The sequence below is a fragment of the Anabrus simplex genome, chromosome 2, assembly GCF_040414725.1.
Source record: "Anabrus simplex isolate iqAnaSimp1 chromosome 2, ASM4041472v1, whole genome shotgun sequence".
In the NCBI taxonomy this organism is placed as follows: Eukaryota; Metazoa; Arthropoda; class Insecta; order Orthoptera; family Tettigoniidae; genus Anabrus; species Anabrus simplex.
Genome location: NC_090266.1, coordinates 571,592,553 through 571,616,764, shown reverse-complemented (window position 1 = coordinate 571,616,764; position 24,212 = coordinate 571,592,553). Strand labels below are relative to the sequence as shown.

The window sequence follows — 24,212 nt, the reverse complement described above, 5'->3', positions numbered from 1 at the left end:
AGCCTAGTAGGAACATTTTTAGCCTGTTATTTCCCGTTGAATAATAATTCTTGGGTATCACCAGCATGCTTTGGTGGGCCTTCATTTCTTCTTTAGGAGCACGGGCGGATATATTTCGAGTCATTTTCTAGTCGTCGTTTCATCACATAACCATGTACCCTTACCCGAGGTACGTGCACATCACCACGACCACCGCTTCCGCTACCACAACCAGCAGCAGCACCACCAAAACCATCTCTGGTGCGTCCACTTACTCCGGGAAATCGGCTGCCCAGGCTGCAGCCAGAGCCGTTCACATCGAAATAATGACGTCGTATTTCTACCAGCCCAGCTACATCCACCACGTCCCTTTGGCACCGCCCTGCCCCACCAATACCAATGATCACGCATTCATTACAAACGCACAGCCATACTTTACAACAGAAGTATATAATTTCGTGTGGCGATTTCTAGCGGAGTGCAGCCCTTGTAAGGCAGACCCTCCGATGAGGGAGGGCGACATCTGCCATTTGTAGGTAACTGCGTGTTATTGTGTTGGAGGATAGTGTTATGTGTGGTGTGTGAGTTTCAGGGATGTTGGGGACAGCACAAATACCCAGCCCCCGAGTCATTGGAATTAACCAATTAACGTTCAAGTACCCGACCCGGCCGGGAATCGAACCTGGGACCCTCTAAACCGTAGGCCAGTACGCTGACCATTCAGCCAACGAGTCGGACCTACACCAGAAGTGGAACCAGCTATGCCGTGGCTAGGTGTATACGTACTCGCACCAACAATGGACGCCTCAACTCAATAAGAAGGCCTAGCTACGAACCAGGCACGAACGACCTCAAACACGCCCCTGCTTCAGAATGAATACCCTTCTCCCTCCCTCTACACTACACTGTTACATATGTTCGCTCCCCAAGGGACCCACTCTTTCCTTCTGGTTAACCTCACCGCAGCTTTCCGCTCGTCGTAGACGATCCCTTCCATCCTCCTTCGATTTAACCTGACAAAGAAAGGAATTAACGACATTCACACCACTGGTAAAGCGTGAAAATCAAGTGTAATCGGGAAGAGGAAGCCAACAAGGTAATGCGAAATATAGGCTTGGCTCAGCTCGGCTCGACAGCACCTTTTTAGCCTCTCACTCAGCCGGCCCTGAAAACTACACCCCCCCCCCCAAAAAAAAACTCAGACACTGTCTCTTCAGCTGCATGGTTCAGGGAGTTGATTTAGCCAACACTGAAGGGAATATAGTCCAAGAACTCAACGAAGACCGACGGCATTTCTGATCAAAAGCGCCACTGAACCGAGGTCCGGCATCTTTTGTCTACCACTGAGAACATCGATCGCCTTCTGGCCCAAGGGGTTGTCGATATATCGCCAACACTTCCGGATAGAGTCACCTTGACCATGCCCACCAGAAATTCTTCATTGTCAGAGGTGCTTACAATACAAAGAACATTGCAGAAGCCAATGACGAGCTCAGCAATCTACTGTAATTGTGGTCATTACAGTCAGCTCCACCAAACTCCGCACGGCCCCAATACTCAGGCACCACCTCATCGTCACACCTATGGACAAGCGCATTTCACCTACTCTCGATGTAAAGCCCTACCTCCTGCGCCAGCTAAACTCCGGAACAGGTAGCCCCATATCAGATATCAGAACAGTTGACACGCCAACTTCCCCTACTGACTCAATGTATCCACCCCCAGCCATAATGTAAAACTATCAGTCAAGAACATATTCCCAAATTACCGCCCGCTCCTTCTAATACATCCTTAAGCCACAGTAAATCAGTCTTTGTTTCTGTATATCCAAACCACAGACACAGGTTTTCAAATTCATTTAGCTAATTAAAATACTAACGTCCCTTGTCATTCATTAATGGAAGGCTAACACATTATATGCCGGCCCCGTGGTGTAGGGATAGCGTGCCTGCCTCTCTCCCGGAGGCCCAGGATTCGATTCCCGGGCAGACCAGGGATTTTTCTCTCGACCTGAGAGCTGGTTCGAGGTCCACTCGGCCTACGTGATTAGAATTGACGAGCTATCTGACGGTGAGATGGCGGCCCTGGTCTCGAAAGCCCAGAATAACGGCCGAGAGGATGCGTCGTGCTGGCCACACTACCCCTCGTAATCTGCAGGCCTTCAGGCTGAGCAGCGGTCGCTGGGCAGGCCAAGGCCCTTTCAAGGGCGTTAAGTGAAGTGGGGTTTGTTTTTTGTGGTTTGGTTTAAGAAATTATATTATATGCAAGTGCAATGCTTTTCGCAAAACCATTATCAACTTCTCCATTGCGGATATAACGAATAGTAGTTATGGGTGGCTCTTATCATGAAGTGTCTATAAATAATAATTGCCTGCCGATATTCGTCTAGAAATTGAAACATCAGAAAGTAATGCTGCTGCTATCACTACAGCTATTCACATATCCTCTGAAACTTACCCTACACTATCAAATAGTGTTGTTGTTGTTGTTGTTTGAGTTATCAGTCCATGGACTGGTTGGATGTAGCTGTCCATGCCACCCTATCCTGTGCTAAATTTTGCATATCTACATAACTACTACAACATACATGTGCACTAGTCCGTTTGTAATATTTATGTATTGGTCTACCCCTACCGTTCTTACCGCCCACACTTCCCTCAAAAACCAAATATACCGGGCGAGTTGGCCGTGCGGTTAGCGGCGCCAGGCTGTGAGCTTGCATCCGGGAGATAGTGGGTTTGAATCCCACTGTCGGCAACCCTGAAGATGGTTTTCCTTGGTTTCCTATTTTTACACCTGGCAAATGCTGGGGCTGTACCTTAATTAAGGCCACGGCCGCTTCCTTCCAACTCCTAGGCTTTTCCTATCACATCGTCGCCACAAGACCTATTTGTGTCGGTGCGACGTAAAGCCACTAGCAAAACAAAAACAACTGCACAAGTCCTGTTATCTTAAGATGTGTCCTATTATTCTGTCCCTTCTTCTCGTAAAATTTAGCCAATTCAGTCTCCTCTCACCAACTCGATTCAGTATATCGTCATGCTTTCAGCATTTTTCTGTAACACCACATTTCAAAAGCTTCTATTCTCTATCATTCTGAACTAGTTTCCATCCACGCTTCACTTCAATACAATGTCACGTTCGAGACGAAAGTCTTCAGAAGCATATTTATAATTCTTATATCAATATCGTTAGAAGACTGTAAAATACTTATACAGCATTATCATAAACGTGAACTTCTACATGGATGAGCGTGAAGCTGAAAGAAGAAGGATGCAGAGACGACACAGTGAATTATCTTAACAATCACCCATCATTCTCTTCTCGCCGATTCAGTATCTCTTCATTATTGTCCACCTTTGACTTTAATTGCGGCCAGTATCCAGTATTCGGGAGAGAGTAGGATCGAACCCCATTGTCGGCAGCCCTGAAAATGGTTCTCCGTGGTTTCCCATTTTCACACCGGGAAAATGCTGGGGCTGTACCTTAATTAAGACCACGGCCGCTTCCTTCCCACTCCTAGCCCTTTCCTGTCCTATCGCCGCCATAAGACCTATCTATGTCGGTGCGACGTAAAGCAACTAGCATGTTTGACTTTCACACAATGCCACGCCCCAGATGAATTTCTTCAAAGATACCTTTGTAATCCCGCATCAATGTTGGAAGTGGGCAAGATTATTTTCTTAAGAAAGGCCTTCCTTCTTTGTGTCAGTGTGCCTTTGGTATCCTCCTTCTTCTTCTTCTTAATCTGTTTATTGTCCAGGGTTGGCTTTTCCCTCGGACTTAGCGAGGGATACCACCTCTACCGCCTCAAGGGCAGTGTCCTGGAGCTTCAGACATCGGATCGGGGGGATACAACTGGGGAGAATGATCAGTACCTCGCCCAGGCGGCCTCACCTGCTATACTGAACAGGGGCCTTGGTGGGGGATGGGAAGATTGGGAGGGATAGACAAGGAAGAGGGAAGGAAGCGGCCGTGGCCTTAAGTTAGGTACCATCCCGGCATTTGCCTGGAGGAGAAGTGGGAAACCACGGAAAACCACTTCCAGGATGGCTGAGGTGGGAATCGAACCCACCTCTACTCAGTTGACCTCCCGAGGCTGAGTGGACCCCGTTCCAGCCCTCGTACCACTTTTCAAATTTCGTGGCAGAGCCGGGAATCGAACCCGGGCCTCCGGGGGTGGCAGCTAATCACACTAACCACTACACCACAGAGGCGGACGGTATCCTCCTTACTTCAGCAATAATTAGTTATTCATCTACTTCCTTTAAGATTTAATTGCCTAATAGAATATTTTCTGCAACACCTTCGTTCGACTGCAGTCCATTGCATTAGTTTTTGATTTATATATTTTCATCGTGGACTCTTTCTCTGCGCCTCTAACTATGCAATTCAACAACGCCTCCATATCTAACAATGTCATCGGAAAATCTCCGAGATAAGATTTTCCCTCCTTAGATTGTGATACTCTTTTCAAATATCTCGCGGGTTTCCTTTACACCCCCGTTCTATATAAACGTTGAAAAGGACAGGGGAAATTGCTGCATTGCTGCGCTTCTTTAAGAATTACTGTTTCTTTTCCAAAGCCTTTTCTTGTCATTGCGAATTGATTTCTGTACAGAATGTAGATAATCTTTCTTTTTCGGTTTCTGATCTCGAACACCTGCAGAATATCAAGTAGCTTGGTACAATCAACACTATCGAATTAGTTTTCTAGATATACAAATGCCATGTTTTCGGGGTCATGTCCTGCTTAATTCGGCCCTGTAAGATCACACGCCGGGCTGACTGGCTCAAACGCTTGAGGCGCTGGCCTTCTGACCCCAACTTAGAAGATTCGATCCCACCGAGCTCGATAGCTGCAGTCGCTTAAGTGCGGCCAGTATTCAGTATTCGGGAGATATTAGGTTCGAACCCCACTGTCGGCAGCCCTGAAGATGGTTTTCCGTGGTTTCCCATTTTCACACCAGGAAAATGCTGGGGCTGTACCTTAAGGCCACGGCCGCTTCCTTCTCACTCCTAGCCCTTTCCTCTCCCATCGTCGCCATAAGACCTATCTTTGTCGGTGCGACGTAAAGCAACTAGCAAAAAAAAAAAAAAAAAAAAAAAAAAGATTCGATCCTGGCTCAGTCCGGTGGTATTTGAAGGTCCTCAAATACGTCAGCCTCGTGTCGGTAGATTTACTGGCACGTGAAAGAACTCCTGCGGAACTAAATTCCGGCACCTCGGCATCTCCGATAACCGTAAAAGAAGTTAGTGGGACGTAAAGGAAATTGCATTATTATTATTAGATCATACGCAAAGTCAGGATTGCTTCGCGTGTTCTTGTATTTATTCTGGAGCCAAACTGATCTTCTCCCAACTCAGCTTCAACTTATCTTTACATTCTCCCGTAAATAGTTCAGGTTACAATTTTGCAAGCGTAATATACGAAACTAATGGGGTGGCAGTTTTCACACTTGACAGCACCTGCTTTCTTGGGAATAGGTATAATTACATTCTGCCTAAAGCCGGATGGCACTTCTCCTGTATCATACATCTTACACACCAAATGGTATAACCTCGCCATACAGGATTCTCCTAAGGGAGTTAGTAATTCTGAGGGTAAGTCTTAATTGGAGGCTATGACCTTTCAATATTGTGTGTAGTTATGGATGTTCGGAATCATGGAACTCAAGGTAGTTTAGTTGAATTATCAGGTGATGTCATGGATTGTGTGTGGTAGTTACAGGAACAATCAGTGTATTGTATTTACCGCCTACCGGTCTGACAGCAGGGTTGAATGAGAAGGATAAAAATTAAATGGCGTATGGCTTTTAGTGCCGGGAGTATCCGAAGACATGTTCGGCTCGCCAGGTGCAGGTCTTTTGATTTGACTCCCGTAGGCGACCTGCGCGTCGTGATGAGGATGAAATGATGATGAAGACGAGACATACACTCGGCCCCCGTGCTAGCGAAACTAACGAATGATGGTTAAAATTTTCGACCCTGCCGGGAATCGAACCCAGGACCCCTGTGACTAAAGGCCAGTACGCTAACCATTTGGCCATAAAGCTGGACGAATGAGAAGGAGTTTTCCATAGATGGAGATTCTGGGGGCCTATGTCAAGGAGAAGGCTGCTGAATATTGACAACTGAATTTTATGGATATTAACATGCGTTAAATACTGTTAACAGAACATTAGCCGTATGGCACAATACGGAATTGATTCAAGTATTACACAAATTTTCTAATGGTCGGAGACCGTGACTTCTACATTGGTCTCATTTTAAATTAGGGAATAATAAGTGAAATCTGTGTTATAAACAGTTATTAAGTTGTACTGGAGCGTTACAGCAGAGTTAAAATTAACAGGAGATAATTGCGATATGAGTTACAAGTTATACTGCTCCAGAAGCAGAATGTCATTTTTACTCTGTCTAAGGTGGATCGAGCGATATCAAACGCAGTATTACCATCCTGAGCCTACGTTCCCTCGTTTAAGTGCTTCGATAAGTGAAGGTTGTTGGAGGCACGTTGCTCAGTGGTTAGCGTGGGTACGCAATCAAATATTGGCGTGTAGGCGTGAAGCGTCTGGATGGTGAAATGGAATTATAGTATGGTATTTAAAACTACGGATGGGAAATAAGCCTAGAATGTGAAATCATTCGTGATGCGAGTTAGTGTTAAATTTGCAATTAGATAAAATTGCGCGTGTGGAATTTTATTAGATTGGATAAAATGAGTGTGAATTCTTATCATTGTGTGCAATATTCCAGTATTCTGGCGTGTACTAATGCTCGTTCATAAGTTGCAGGTAATCCTATGGACAATGAGAAAGGAAACGTATTGTATTTTTAAAACGTATCTCGGCATGAATATGTTGGGCAAATCACCATGGAGTCCCGAGAGGTGTGGAGGACAGACTGGAGCCTATAGTCTACCCAGGGCAGTCGAGATGAACCAACCAGCCAGCATCCTTGTCCAACCAGCCAGCGAAGGATGAGTGCCAATTCTGCTCTTTTCTTATTTCTCTTTAATGCCTTGTGCATTGGTTAGACATATATTTATTATTGCTGTTACCGTAATGAGTACGTGCATCCAGAGCGATAACTATTGGATCATCCATGTACAGTAGTTCTGAGGAGGCACAGGTCTTAAAAATGATTGAGACATTCCATAGTTGGAGATCATAATTTGAAGACACATTCGTAATTTATATAGGAATATATATGATATGCAGGGTGATTTCTTTTCCACCGTGTACAAACTCTAGGCATTGATCGAGGATAGGATACGGAACAGAAAACTTCTAATGAACGTATGTCCGGAAATGCATGGTTTGTTTGTTAGGGACCATTTATTCAATAATCCTTTGTTACAGAGACGGCAGTGTAATACGCGCTGCACCATGCAGCCACAGTTACAGTATGTCTTGAAAACGGTTTCAATGTTCCTCCACGCATGCGTGTACGCGCCGTAGCATGTTCGGTCTCGCTTCTTCACATCGGCTAGGCTGCATCCCAACAGTGCCAAAGGCAGCATGAATACGCTGCTCCAGTTTCTCCTCATCTGAGATGTGCTCTGCATACACGATACTTTTGAGATGGCCCCATAACCAGTAATCGCACGGGTTGAGATCTGGTGAACGAGCAGGCCATGCAACTGGACCACCTTGTCCGATCCGTCGACCAGGAAAGACAGGAATCAGATGTGTCTGGACGTTCATGGCAAAGTGGGCTGGAGCACCATCATGTAGCAGCCACATAACCCTGCGAATCATCAATGGTACGTCTTCCAGAAGGGGAGGCAAAGCTACCCGATATTTCCGGCCTGTTAGGTGACGTGGGAAGAAGTCTGGTCCCAAAACACCGTCGCCAATTATCCCGGACAGCACATTCCGGCTGAACTGTTTCTGATCATTCGCTGGCACCCAACCATATGGGTTCTGCATACTGAACCCTTTGGTCCACACTGAAGGATACCTACCTTCCTTACCTATCAGCAAAATTTCATGAGATCTGTCTCTTGGGTCGAATCGGGTTCTTCGTCAATTGCTGAGGTAAAGGTAGGGTTCAGTAATTCTAATCTATCTACTCAAATGAAAGGTCTGTTTAAAAAATATTCCTATTTATTCAAGTAATCTCTGAAGAGTTAATCATTTATCATCGGTATCATTGGGATCCAGTCGCGTCCACTGGACACCACAATCATTATACACAGAAGGTCAGAACACTGGTGTGAGCCTTTGACATAACTGCCTGAAGGGCATCCTTATTGGAAACCATTGTCTCAATTATTAATTAAAGAAAAGTCCGTAAATCCTAAAATTCGGCTTCCATGTGAGATTACATGTACAATCATAGTGATTCTTATGGCCAAGTCCTTGTAACACGAACTCTTGACTCCGGGTATAATTAAGGCAGTCCAATCGGTGTGTGACACACAGTGGTTATACGGCATGGAGCCTTAATTTAATCGATGTGACTTGCGACTATGTCATAGACCGACATCTAAACTTCTCAAGTTACTTTAAAGTCATTGTAGAAGATGACCGCAAGGAAATGATGCTACGGTGGCATATGGCCCTACTCTAAGTCACTGAGGTTGATGACCCCATTACCATCCAAGTTTCTAAGCTGAAGGCTAAACACAATTAAGGTACATCGGTTGATGACCAAAGTTTCCACTTTACTAACCCCAGCACATTTACTTCTCCATCAATCAAAGTCAAATAATGCAACAACAACAATGCTCACAATACTTTGTGGCAGTAAAATCCATTACCTTCGGATATATCCCCTTAATCGTTACGTTAACATTTACATATTCCCCAGAAAAGTAAACTAAGATTTCCAGAATGCATCTTCAAGTCATTCGCTTGATTTAAAGATATTTCAAAATACGTTTCCACTGAATTTAATAATTAAATAAATTTAAATTATTTAATGAAATCTTAATGAATAACAAATTCTATCTCAGCGGACGAATGGTTTCTTTCACAAGTCCCTACACAAGTCTTGACGTAAATCATTTTTAATCATGTTGGATGTATATCGTCGGCAGCTGAAAAAAATTACATCACTTCTTTCCAATATTTATCATGTTTCGTGACATCACACTTTAATTTAATTTAATACTAACCATTATTACTACTTGGATAACCCTGTTAATTAAGTACAAAACCATAAGTAACTCGCCGTACAATGTAAACTGAGTACGATGTCATATCTTGTCATAACATTTCCACGAAGCTTTGTGCGTCCCTCACAAACAAAACAATCATCATTACCATCGCTCTATATTTTGGACAACCCTGAAATTGGCTAACCTTACTCATCATACTCTACGTTTGTGGTCTCAAATGTACATTACAATCTCAATTAAACAAATTTACAGTATCTAATAACACATACGTTATTCCCGGATGAAAATTTCAACTAGATTCCGTAGTTATAATGATTTCCGTTGCCAAGAGATGCGATCTCAATTCTAACACACTACCCAAATCCCGTTATTCGAGCTGCGAACTCCTATCAGCTGACGGCATTGAAACACGACCCCGCTCCGCTGTGATATGAAACATCTGTTTCGTCTTGCCTGACTGGCCTCTCAGAATGAAACCTTTAACTTCGCCGACATAATTAAACAAAATACAATATTTCTGACCAACAAAAATGCACATAGATTATACTTCAAAATGCCCTACAATAATTGTACACGTCGCAAATTAATACTGGCATGGATTCACTAGTTCTACTTTCCATCCCAAACATTACACTAATCTTCCTCGGGCGTATACATATTCCGGCACATTTACAGGCTTCCAATCACCTGATTCACAAATCCTATCTCACAGACAAAATACTGGAATAAAATACTTCGAATCCACGACGCATAATACGCAAAAATACATTAATTATGAACACTTCGCATAATGATCTCGTATTTTCCAAAATTGGATTTCACAAAAATGACAGTCAAAATTCTACTATTTTTTATTGTCAGTCAGACACAGTTTAAATGGACATAGAATAACGTTTCACATCGTGACAAAATTTACCACTCTATATTCTCACCCCGACAGCGCGCTTCCATTCGATTGAAAATGTGTAACCATGGATTTCTTATATCATTTGAGTCAAAATTCAAAGAGAAAAATTTTACGTCAGATAAAATTATCTCAATTTAACATCACAAAAGTATAGGCAAAAAATTCACGGAAATTGACGATCTACTCTGGACGTGATATCACTTCGAAGCCCTCACTGATAACTTTTACATGTCACACGGCACTCGCAATATTTTAAAAGTTTATCCAAGCAGAAAATAAAACAAATCACCTTTCATCACATTTCTGAAATTCGCCAAAAACATATGGGTGACCAACTGCGTCATAAACAAAATCCATTTCAAATGCACATAAGTTTGACATCACAAAATAAGATATAGTAGGTGGTAAGATGGCAAGGCGCCTACCTTAGATTTACGTCAGATTCCATCCTTCGGCTCACCCGTGACCTTCCGTCGCTTATCCAGCCATTTTACATTTCTGGCTGTGCATCATAATATTTATTTTCCTGGAAATAAAACATAACGAAAAGAAATACCCTTCACACGTGTCTCTGTTGATCGCACTCGACTGATGGTAGTTACTGCCAGCACACGAATTACTTTTACAACACACAAAAAATTTCATCTTCTAATACTTATGCGGTATCTTGACCGTGTTTTTATCAAATTAAATCCACTTGGATTTTAAGTCACCAGCCACATCGGCCAAAATCTGTTCGTCGGACTTAGTCTACTTTTGTCGCTTGATTTGCAGAACAGTCTAACTCTCTCGCACAAGATTCAATAACACAGTGCAGGGGTTTCAACATGGCGTGACTTCTATATTTATAGCCATTACCCCCTCTCTCCATGCATATTCCCTTTGCCGCCAAGAAAATTTGCGTAACTTTTTCGAGTTAAATGAATAGTATTTAAAAGAGTTTTGGATGTAACCATATATTTGTTTACTCACTAGCAGTAGTGATCCTGGACATTTAAAATTTATACTTATTAATTTAACTGGTTAGGTGACCTCATTTGATAGGCACTACTTTTCTGTCGACTTCGCGTGGGGACGCTAGACACACGCGCCTTTCTGAAATAATCCCCAGAAATGACTTAGCAGTCTCAAATCCGTCTTACTAAAGACCAATTATCTCATAGATGAATACAGGGCCCTCATTATATTGCGTTCACCACTAATTCTTTCATTTAATTATATTTATTCAACATAAACTTTCTTCCGCGTCCTTCCACTGCCGACACGTGCGGATGACGTCACGTATCCCAGCGTGGGAATGAAGGTATCCACACACTTTCCACGTGCTGCTTCCGTGATAACAAGACTATGTTCAAGCTCGTCATCACCATTGACATGAGGCCCCATGAAGTAATTTTCATACTTAAAATTCTTAGAGCACAAAGGTCATGGGTTCAAGACAATCCTACAGATGACTGTTATGAAAGTTGAAGGTACCACTCCGCGTAAAGGTGGTCTCATCTGTGAATAGGATGGATGCCATAAATCCCGGAATCGTGGTTGCCTGGTGAATAAACCAGTGACAAAACCGCTCCCGATGTGGAAAGTCTGTCGCTAGTAAGCCCTGCACACCCTGTAAGTGATAAGTGTAGTAACAATTGTCATGGTGAATGTTCCACAGGGTCGTCTGGCTTACCCTGTACTGGCGGGGCAACTGCCTGGTACTGACACTGTGGTTGCCTTCCACAGTGTTAATCACATTTTCCTCTACGTCTGGTGTCCGAACAGAGCGGGACGTCCTTTATGATTTCCTGCTTCCTTAAACGACCCTGTCTCAGACAAACTGTGAAACACTGTTGCGAACATTGAATGCTGCAGTTTTCGTCGGCGGGAATAGGTCTCCCGATACAACCTTATTGCCCGCCGCCCGTTGCCATTTACCTTGCCGTAAGTAGACACTATGTCGGCAAGCTCTCGAGTCGAATACGGAACCGTCGTATACAACGCTGTAACACATCCACTACCCGGCGAGTCAGCACGAAAAGTGACTCGGACACAACGGTACAAATGACTATGACAGGAGAGGGCGCTGGGGCATGACATATGAGGAACAGTACCACCCTGTATGAGGAAACCACGCGTACTGCAACTGTGGCGCGTGGTACAGCGCGTATTGGCCTGCAGTCTCTGTAACAAAGTATGATTGAATACATGGTCGCTAGCATGGACCCCATGCATTTCCGGACATACGTCCATTAGACGATTTTTGTTCCGTATCTTCTCCGCGATGAATCCCTAGAGTTTGTAGACGGTGGAAGAAATCACCCTGTATATATCACTCGTGTACCGTTACAATAATATTTGATTTAATGGTGCAATATGCTTTATCAACCAAGAACAGTATGCAAGCCAGATTCTAACATTAGTGGAACGTGGAGAATATGTGTGTAAGTAGGGGAGATTAGGTGATCTTCAAAGAAGGGTCAGAATTATCCGTGAGAGCCTGGACGAGCCTTTTAAAGAAATACGTTTACCATAAATTCGTTCAGGATAGTTAAGGAAAGTGTGAGAAGTCAAATAATTGATCTCCTGTGAGAAATGATTAAAAGTCCATGCAATTGAGAAGTAATATCACGATTTTTGAGTACCTTAATTTTGGGAGGAGTTAAGTAGGGTCGTCGATGATGAAGGAAAAGAGTGAAATGTATGAATTGATATATGAGGTCTCCTTAAGATTGTACAGTATTACGGAATGGGGACATGATCTTTGATATACGATTATTAGAAGCAATGATGAGAATGTGATGCGGGGATATAAATGTCTTCTACCGTATCTTTGATATGACATTCCGCACTGTACAGTGAGTCTGAACGATGTTATTTTAAGCTTAGTTTGTGTAGGCTAAATAGAAATATTCGAGGCGTAATCACGAGCTACCTATCAAGACGTAAGATACTATAGGTCGAGGATATTTATGCTATTTGTATGGAAATGGCCTGGAATGTATGGGCCATCTGCCCTAGGATAATAGTATAACCTATGGATATTTTAGGAAGGAAGCTGCACAATATTAGCGGACGAGCAAGGAGTACGATATTCAGCAAGATACATGTTATTCCTCTTTTCTGTCGTACTAGTAGTGGATTTGTGTGTGCTCATTTGTTGAGCATCGACTTGCCGCAGAGCTGAAGAAGAATCTAGACAATCAGCATGTTCATCTTATATAACATGGAATTATATATCTATTGGTATTTTGTCTTTCTCTTTCAGATGGATTGTGTAGATATTCCTAGATTTCCTTTTCGCGTATGATATAGGTACCGCGGCGATGGAGTATGAGGAAGCTTGTTGTTTGTTGAGCTGTGGGACACCATTCCTTCGTTGTTATCGTTTCACTTTAGATTCCTCAGCGCTGTATATATTTAGCTGGCTATTGATTTTCCACACAAGTAGATAATTAGCGAGTCCTTGTACGTAACGCGTTTATGAATTAAGTTACGGAAATGAGAGATAATATAGAGAGGGGGCAGGAGTGTGTACTGAAGCAAAAAAAGCAAAAGTGAATATAATTTAAAGGAGACCTATGTGAAAAGTCATGTTATTGAATATTAGAACACCAGATTTATATACTTGCCTTCAGCGTAATAGTAACACTTAGAACAGAATTGTCCTCGAGAAACTTAACGTCAGCTAGGTATTCGTACTTGTTTATATCATGAGATTGTCAGCAATCATTGCTTTGATACTAGACTCCATTCTTGAGAGTTAACCGCAAACACATGATTCCCATACCGCTCATCAATCTGATAAAGACAATTGAACAATACCTTATGATTTGGCATGATTAAATGATCATCAAACCACGTTGTGATTATTTGTATTTAAAATATGTTTCTTTCATACATACGTACATACATAAATACATACGTATATCAACATTATAGAACGTTATGACTTTCAGCGTTCAGTCTACAAGCCTCTGTTAATATACTAAACGTCCTCACAATCCTCTATTTGCAACTAGTGCTGTGGCTACTTTTAGTTCTAGTTCTATACCCCTTAACTTTAAATCGTTATAAACGGAGTCTAACCATCGTCGTTTTGGTCTCCCTCTACTTCTCTTACCGTCCATAACAGAGTCCATTATACTCCTAAGTAACCTATACTTCTCCATTCGCCTCACATGACCCCACCATCGAAGGCGGTTTATGCGAACAGCTTCCTCCATGGAGTGCATAAATTATAATTATCACACAACAAGTGTAACTCTGCTATCCTTAATTAGTGTGTGTACAGTAATTATAATGTTATTTCAGAGTGTAATGTAAAACATACAGCCATCATGCATCATGTGGACGTTATATAATCATATTACCACTTCTCCAGAGTTATAAAGCGAATTAAAAATGACTAACAGGATGATCGAAAGTAGGTTTTTATTATATCTCAAACGGTAGCCCTCTGTGGCCTGAAACCACACCGGCTTTTATGCAACTGATTCTCTGTCATCTTCTACAATATTGTAGGCTTAAGCACTTTACCTGGTATGTTGGTCAAATGGGTACTTAGCCTTTATCTCCCCATTCCGGGTACTATCCTTGCCATGTTTTCCACCGGTTTGTACCAGCAATCAGCCTTGCTACTTTCGTGTCTGTTACTTCTAACTTATGAATAAGATATCCTGAGTCCACCCAGCTTTTGCTCCCTTAGAGCGCAGTTCGTCTGAAAACAGACCGATGTAAAGATAGTCACGCCCGGGAGCTGACTTCCTTCTTACAGAATACGTTTGAACGTAACTGCGAGCTCCTTTGCTTTACCTTTATTGCATCTTGATTAATCTCACTTACTATATTACCATCCTGAGAGAATAGACATCTTAAACACCTGAAATTATCTACCTGTTCCCGCTTTGAATCACCAATCTGACGTTCAGGTCTCTTGGATTTCTTACCTACTGACATTAATTTAGTCTTCGAAAGGCTAATTTTCATACCATACTTATTGCACCTATTTTACTGTTCGAAGATACTAAACTGCAGGTTTTCGGCACAATCTGCCATCAAGACCAAGTCGTCAGCATAGGCCAAACTGCTTACTACATTTCCACCTAACTGAATCCCTCCCTACCATTTTATACCTTTCAGCAGATGATCCATGTAAACTACGAACAGCAAAGGTAAAAGATTATAGCCTTGTCTAACCCCTGTAAGTACCTTTAAACGAGAACTCATATACCGTCAATTCTAACTTCAGCCCAATTGTCAACATAAATGCTTTTGATTTATTTTAAGTAATCTACACTTAATCCCGCAGTGCCCCAGTATGGCGAGCATCTTTTCCCTCGGAACCCTGTCATATGCTTTCTCTAAATCTACGAAACATAAATATAACTGTCTATACCTAGTCGACATCTCCCACGCTGCACAAGAACGAGACGTTCACTTACAGCAACTGGCAAGACAGACTGAGCAATGCCCACGTCGCTGATGTCGGTGTCAATGATGAACTTCCCCTGGGACTCAGAGTATCACAGGGTGGATGCTGCATACAGGGACTCCTGCAGTGTACGGAAGGCAGCCTGATCCTCTGACGACCATTGGAACGTCCCTTTCTCCTAACTGATCCGAGTGACTTCGAGATATCAGCGTAGCCAGCTATAAACCTGCGGTAGTACGTGCAGAGGCCTAGGAAACTCCTAAGCTCTCGCTTGTCCTTTGGCAACGGCCAGTCCCTGATGGCTTCTAACTTCTGCTGGTCCGAGTCAGCGCCTCCTGATGTCACGATGTGGTTCAGGTAGCGTAACTCGTTCTGGAACAGTTGCAATTTCCACGATTTAGCTTCAGGTGAGCTCCTCGAAAGCACTGGAGCACTCTCCACTGGTTCTAGATGATATCTCTGAACGTGCCCCCAACGATAATGTTGTCGTCCAGATTCACGAGGCAGGCGTCGTGAGTTAGACCACTCAGTACAGACTACACCAGTCGCTCGAAGGTTGCCGGCGCGTTGCTTCACGGTGATCTGGTGCAGAGAAACCGATGTGTATGCTGCAAGTAGAGCAAAATAACCAATTGACTTTGAAATATTACACGAGACTCCTATGAAAACTAGAAGAGGCTCCATTAAATAATTCCACTTCGTTACATGTCTTGGTAAATACTGACACCCCAACGGCAACATTTTATGAATATTACTAACGATGTCCTAAGATTTTAACATTTTATAATAACATCTTTTCTGAAGTAGATATTAATATAGTTTCACCTGAAATGTTTCAGACTTTAATGATGCTGGATCCAGCTGTCTGTGTGGTGGTAACAAGGTCCTCTGCGACAATCTTCAGTTGACTCAAGTACCGGATAGTGTTGCAGATTCTGAATTCACTGACATGTAAGTACATGTTCTCACTTCACTATCCTACAGTTACATTCTAGGTGCATTCAACATTTCTATGAAAGTGATCTCCGTATGCAGCAGAATAGTGCTAGACTGTACTGAAGTACAAATTCACTGTTTATTTAATGTACTAAACCTGGGTAAATACTGATGCTCATTGTTCTATCTCTATAAAGGAGAACAAATACGAACGACTTGGAATATAATATTTATTTTATTTCCACGAGGTAGGAAAAGCCGGTGTTGTGTTATAGAAGTAAGTTCCACGTACATGTCGTCCCCTGAGTGTGTGGTTGCGCTAGAGTCCTAGAGTCCTTTTCAAAGTTTCCTCTAAAGTTGGAGCGTGCGTGAATCGACGTTTACATTGTTTGAGTGTATTTTATTTTTTGAACATATTCAAAGCCATCTCATACAATATGTTAATAAGAAGGGAGAATCAAGACCTTCCGATGCGCGAGGAACCAAATCGTTGATCTTCCTTCAACGAAACGGAATTTCTAATTTAATTGACCTATCAAATACTTGATTTGTACGGTACGACAAATAATGAATAAATTGAGGAATTATTGTTAAGTTGCTTTTTCCGCGCTTTGTGAAGAATTTCGAACCGTGCAAGATCCCACCGACCTGATCCTTTTGTTATTGCCATACTTGATAAATTTATTATGCTGTCGATGTTTGATCCACAGTTACAATGATCCCGGGTTAGTATCTGAATAAATCCGATAAATAAACAAATTAATATTAAGCAGGATTGTAATATGACTGACCGTGCACATCACAAACGTCTTCCTCTCAAACAAGATATTGAAATATGCATAACACATCTTATGAAATAATGCAGATTCCAATTGCCAAATTCATGACCGTATTTCCATTAGACCCCAATACGAGTATTAGGTTCACATGGTTGTCAGTAACTACGGTGAAATACTTTTGGTTTCCCTGGAAACGTGAATCATTAATCCTAACTACTTTCTGCATCTGAATACATATATCCCATGTTCAACTGGTACATGTCTTAGTGCGTGCAGCTAAAAACTTCCATAGTCCAGGACTGGGAAATATTCACAAGGTTGTCATACATGTACATTTAAAAATAATGGAAAATTGTGAAACACAAAACTCTAGTGAGCAATATCGTTTATACCAGAGGTATACCAGGAACATATTTGGTTCTCAACATTTAGTTAAAAATGTTTGTTTTGTACTCCAAAAACCGGACCTATAATCACGGTCAGTAGCAAATAGTCGGTGAGACATCGTAGTTGGAACAAGAGGGTGGGACAGTCGATTGTAATAGTCACATTGTTATTACTGAGGTGACCGTGGTTTGAATTCCAGCCAATGCACGAGGGACTTCTGAATTGAAAAGTCACACTTCCTGTCACACTGCATGTACAAATGGAGTCTCGCGTCACGATCAGGAAATCAACATTGTCGTAAAGCTAAAATCTTTCCTGCTTACGCACTTGTATCTGATTAGACCGTTTGATTTAACATTGATGTGTATTCGATTACAATAACGCGTAACATCATATTGACAGTATTATGCAAAGAAGAATCATTATAGGAATCGAGGCTGACAGACTGATGGTGAGAGCCTACGTTTGATACTCGCGGCTCCATTTCCGTATTGATCACGTATTGGCGACGGCCTCATTTCAGTTACGATCATATAAGTCGTGTATACGCTAGTTCCTGGATCTGTCATTTTTTCAGGTTACGCCAGGGGTAGAGAAATAAAATTCAGTAAAAATACATATATAAAATTGACTTACTGTAGCAAGGAAACCTATATCGTATTTGTGTATTTGTGTTTGTAAATTATTATGTACATTGATCGTTTTTACTGTTCTTAACAAACTCTGCGTTAATAACTTTACCTACACATACATTAAAGCAATGTCTCTTATAAAAATATATATTTTCTAACGCGGAACATGTATTTTACTGTCTTAGAAGTATGATTTTTGTATTCAGGTTCATTGTATTAGTAAAATTGATGAGTCTGTTTATCCTTAATTAGTTCATCGTATCGTGGTGTTATTTTCGATACTGTAATGCGTAGTTCTTCCACCTTAAGTTTAGCTCTATACTTCAACCGAATTACAACTGTTACAGGAAAACCGCATTCAGACGTGTAGGCCTAAGACGTAGCCAACGGAATCAAAGCACCATGTGCGGAAAAGCTCATTCATTAATATTATTATACTAAGCTTCCAGATAGGAACTAGATGATGATAAAGGAACAGGAAAATTAACACTATCCCGTACAAACCCTTTTGTGTAGGCCTAATAAAACTGTAAGTTCATGCGGACTTTTTAATTCTGTAATTTCTAACCACTGAGTACGAATGAGATAATGTCCTACGCGCGGTGTCCTTGCCAAAGTTTAGTGGTGCCTCTGACAGCTACGGCGCACTCTTTGGGAACGACTTCCCTACACAATCGTTGGAGGTTCGTTTCCAGGGTCTGGAAAATCTGCTGGCTTGGTGAAAATTGTAGATGAAACTTCAATACTGGAGTTCAGAAAATAAAAATTCCTCGTGGAAATCGATATTTAATACTACCAGCCACGATTGGAGTACTGCTGGAGATTTCACCAGCGGCAACAGGGAGGAATATTTACAAGCTTAGTATATTCTGATGTATGCATGGAGTGATATCGTATTTTCCATAATCTGGAAAGAAATCAACCCCACCTACTTTCCTAATTCTGGTGAATCTTGTAATAATAACATTATTGCATGACTGGTGCTGACAGAGATGGCATAATGGCATCAGCCGTAGCCGCTATGCAAGAAAGAGTCGTGTATTACTGCGTCGGTAAATGACTCCCAGCCGGCCCAGTCACAAAAAATTGAACAGCATTCAAAAACCAATGGGTATAGTTTTAACTGGTCAACGTCGGCGAATTTATTCTCAGCATAAACAGGTCTGTAATGAAATGAAATCGTATACCGTTATGCCAGGTGCCGGAAATGTACAGCAATATAACGTGTGGAACCTGTCCAGTATGTCACACTTCTATCACCAGACACGGGTACGACCAACTTGATGCAGCAGACAGTAATGACGAATTCTTACGTTTATAGCCAAAGCAAAATGGGCCTTGAAGCTACTACTCTATTCTACAGACGACACTGTGATTATTTTCATGAGCTGCAAAGATGCGTGGTCATTAACCACTACTACTTAGTTCGTTATCATGACGACTGAACAATACTTCTATGTCATTGACCTTCGCCATTGATGGACTTATAAGTCTATAGCGTTTCTCTTGTTCTTTTCATACAATCTATTTACGAATCCCTTGACATATTTTGAACTTTCGAAGTTATACTTTGCATCAGCTGTATGATATCCTTAAGAACGCATTTGCTCATTTGTTACTTTATTATCAGGACACATTGCCACGTGAAAATTTCCCGGTTGTAACGTACAGTATGTTTATATTTTTGTATTGATCAAGTGGACTATGGAGATGACTGGTAAAATGAGAAGAAAATCGTGCGGAAACGGTAAGTACAAAACATGAGGGAGAAAGGAATCATAATAATGTTTTAATATCGTTGAGCTAGAAGAAAATACAATGTAAGTAGCTACAGTGATCCTTAAGAGTAAGATTCTTTTTTTGCTAATTGTTTTACGTCGCACCGAAGAGTAAGATTACACTAACTGACTAGTGCTGTTAGCTGAGATGCGTTTTGTGGCTTCTGTTGCCAGTCATCTCCTCTGTTACCAAAACTAATTTGTCAACGATGGGCATGTGAGAATTAGTTAATTTCTAAAGCTTCTAAAATTATCTAGTCAAATATTGCCTATAAGTGTCACACAGTCCACAAATTGTGTGCTGTATTGGTTAACATGAAATCACTCGTTCATCAGCTTTTCACCATACGATCATCAATGAGGTGTCCGCTGTTAGTGGTGAATGAAATTTGTCGTGTCCGTATTTTCCTGCTCGTCGTGCAAGATGAGGGAAATATATTAGTAAAGTAAACAGTGACGTTATCTGAGATCTCCTTTTGTGTATTCTTAATAACTTTTCAATGAAGTGATAACGTAAATATCATGGCAACAAAATTCGCAAGGAGAAATACTCTGAAATGCACATTTCAACGCGAGAACAAGTCATCGGCGTGGGATGTACATAATTGGATACAGTCACTTCTGAAAATGTCCACAAGCATAGCGAAATGGCTAACGCTATTCGCTGCCGTTCTCAGTGTCCTGGGTTGGATTTCCGATACTGTTCAATATTTAAGAAAGGCAGGACGGAGGTATATGGTCAAAATGGCACTCGTAATTCACGTCGATCGAGGATGTGCCTGAAAGGATCTGCACCTACTCGAAACAAGGATAAAAATTTACTTATTAACTTCTGAAGCTTCAGGCCCTTGCAAACTATTTCACTCCTACTAATGGCTATTGCGCCTCAATTTGATACAACTATTGGTTCTTTAACTTTTCGCTATAACTACATTACACTTTGTGGTGCTATCTGAGGATCCAACCAGCCTCTAGGCTGACGAACTTATGGACTAATGACTGGAGACTAATAGTTGCGTGTAGCCTCCGGAATGACCCCTGATCAGGTCATTCGGGTTGTCATCCGCGGGTAATCTGCACGCCTGCCAGAGTGGGGCTTTGCCTAGGACGAAATCTAATGTTGAAGATGGTACAAAAACACAGTCGCTGATCCTGAAGATGTAAACTAGAAGGCTGAAATCTCTGAACCGGACTTCGGCACGCAAAAAGCTATGAGCCTATGCAGCACCAGGCTTGAAACGTCTACCTCCACGTGTTTGGCACCGCCACAAATATTTGCTCACAGTTTATATAAGAGCAAGGACAAATTGGCCCCACTACTACGCCCCGGGGTGTAAAAAATTCCCCCTACTTGCGGCAAGGTATAATTTCGTCTAACGTGCCGGTCCACTGGTATTCGTATCAAAGAACACCAACGAAATATCCTTGTCAAACAGCCAGACAAGTAAGCAATAACTGAGCTCGCTCAGTCAACGGGTCATGATGTCGTGTCTCAAGATATTCGAGCTCTTACCCACACTAAACACTCCAGCCCTAAGATTAAACGGGAGGCTGTGGAAATACGTTAAAATCCCAATAATTTCAACAGGGACACTGGCTATCAATTAAGTAATATGAAGTTACCTGCCATTAAGAATTTATGTAGGTAGTTATCTTTTCTTTACTTGCACTACTGTTATTTTGTTTCGGTGTTTCCCAAACCCACACTCTTCTCATCACTTGATGGTTCATGCGCATCATGGGCATGTGAGAATTAGTTAATTTCTAAAGCTTCTAAAATTATCTAGTCAAATATTGCCTATAAGTGTCACACAGTCCACAAATTGTGTGCTGTATTGGTTAACATGAAATCACTCGTTCATCAGCTTTTCACCATACGATCATCAATGAGGTGTGCTCATCCCAATTCTTCAGAATGTTGTAAACATTTATTTCCATCTCTATTTTGCCTGTACGCTTTTTTTATGTATCCCCATTAACCACCATATTATACCCCTCGTTCCCTTATTTGTTATAATCTGTATATATATCCTCATTCTCCCAATTACATTACAAAATTCTTCTAGTGACCTCTTATTTTTACATTGTGAAGCAGTTCGTTGCTTTTCAATACCCTTAACTCTTAGAATTTTTTTACATACACTTAGCTTCTCTATGCAGTCCCTCTTCCAGTAGTAATATGTTATTATTACCTACCGTTTCAAAAAAGTTCCGTACTCCATCCACCTAGTAGAATTGGTTCTGATATTCCATTTCGTGTTGGTAGGCTATCTGTTATACTTCGCCAACTTCAGTCTCAACCAATACTTTTTAGCAATATCCGCCGGCAGACTTACATCGTTGCACATCATTCTCACTCCACAGTTAGCTGTTCAACTGGGTAGTCCCATAATTACAACTGCATTAAGTGTATAAACTCTTCCTTCAACTCCCCAGATTACCGCTTCGTACAACACTCAAGATTTAAGTAACGCATTAAAAAATTCTTATACACTCTGTAATCAGTGCAGGGTATCATTTTATCCAATATGTTAATAGCTGACAGTGCACTCAAACTCTTTAATTTAGCTCTTTTTATTTGCTCTGCCCATTTTCGATTTACACTTCATATCATACCCAAATATTCTACTTTCTTGACAACTTCAAATCTCGTCTCACCGATCCAGCAGTTTCCATTCTTTGACAATGTATACCCTTCTTACACACGATTACCTCGGTTTTTTGTACATTAATTTTTAAATATCACTCTTTACAGTAATATACCAATGAATTTATACTGCCCTGAATGCTAGTGGGAGTCCATGTGAGCAGAAGGATGTCGTCTGCAAAAATGAGACCTGGAATATCTTGGTTACCAAGACTTGGGTAAATCTCTCACTCGAAGCCTTTCGATTGAAAAATATCGTTTATATACAACAAGAACGGTATATGTGACAACTTACAGACCTGTTTCAGCTATACCTTGGAGAATATTTCCCCAATTACTATTCCCTCCTTAATTATAATTGAGCACTTCACTTCTGAATATATGTTCTCAACCGCTCTTATCATCTTATCGGACACCCCTATCATTCTCATCTTTGCTACGACAGCCCCTCTGATTACAGAATCAAATGCTTTCTCCAAGTAATAGTAGTAATGTACAATTTTCCACCTTTCTTTTTACATATTTATCCATTATTGTTTTCACAGCAAAATATCAATTCTCCTCATCCTTCCCTGAAGCCTGACTGAAGTCTCTCCAGAATATAGCCCCCGTCCGCCCACTTCATCATCCTTTTCGCCAATACACCTGTGTATATTTTACTTAGTGTATCTAACAACTTTATGCCCCTGTAATTATTCGGGTTAGATTTCCCTCCTTTCTTCTTATAGGTTGGGAAGATCATTCCCTCCTGCCCAAAAATGGGATACTCTCTCCCTTCAAATATTAAGTTAAATCATTCAACAATATTTTCTAGGATATCCTTATTCTTCGTCACTTGCTTCCAAAATTCGTTAGCGATAACCGAAATGGCTCCTGATTTACCTCTCTTAGCTTTCTTTAAAACCCCTCTTACTTCCTTTATCGATATTTTCTTATCTAATGCAAGCACAGTACCCCCCGGCCCTGCCGATCTTCTGTTTTCTTCTATTTTCGGTGTACACCCATCTTCACCCCCTAATAATTGCTTATAGTACTCCACCCAGTTAGCATGACTTATTGCAGCCTGCCGAGGAAGTTTCTGCATTCCGCAGATCCTCTTAGTTGTACTCCACACCTTCCTACTTTCATTATGTTTAGTATTTCTATTCAGTTCAACAGCTCTTTTCCCCTCCCATTTGATTAGTTATATACAGTATTTCTCTATATTCTTTATTTCTGTTGCAAAATTCACTCCTTTGATTTTCTCCACCTTGCTTTCTATACTCCTTCAATGCTTTCATTACTTGGCACTTTTTATGCCTGCATTCATCACTGTACCAACCCTTTCCTATTATTCTCTTCCTCTCCTTTACCCGCATCTTCTCCCCTGCCATCTTTGCAGTGTTTTCTCTTAGTTTTACTGATGCACCCGTTAGGTTATTCTCCATCATTCAGTCTATTCTACCTTTCACTATCTGACCTGTTTCTCCCTCATAATCATTCATAAACTCTTTCTTTAGCTCATTTCTCCGCCTGTATTTCGTAACTGATCTTTCTTTGAATTTTATCGCGTTTCTTCTTAAGGCACTGCTCTCTCTATCATTTACTCTGACAACAATTTGTAAGTGATGTGACGCTTCTCATT

The 24,212-nt window shown here is 41.5% G+C and overlaps 1 protein-coding gene across 1 annotated transcript in view; it reads left to right on the top strand.

Annotated features, from left to right (window-relative positions):
• The window catches only part of LOC137498472 (relaxin receptor 1-like), a 342,152-nt gene that overhangs the window by 98,140 nt on the left and 219,800 nt on the right, over nucleotides 1-24,212 (top strand). The window contains exon 4 of the mRNA XM_068226010.1: nucleotides 16,269-16,380. Coding sequence (XP_068082111.1) covers nucleotides 16,269-16,380 — 112 coding nt within the window. The remainder of the gene's footprint in view (nucleotides 1-16,268; nucleotides 16,381-24,212) is intronic.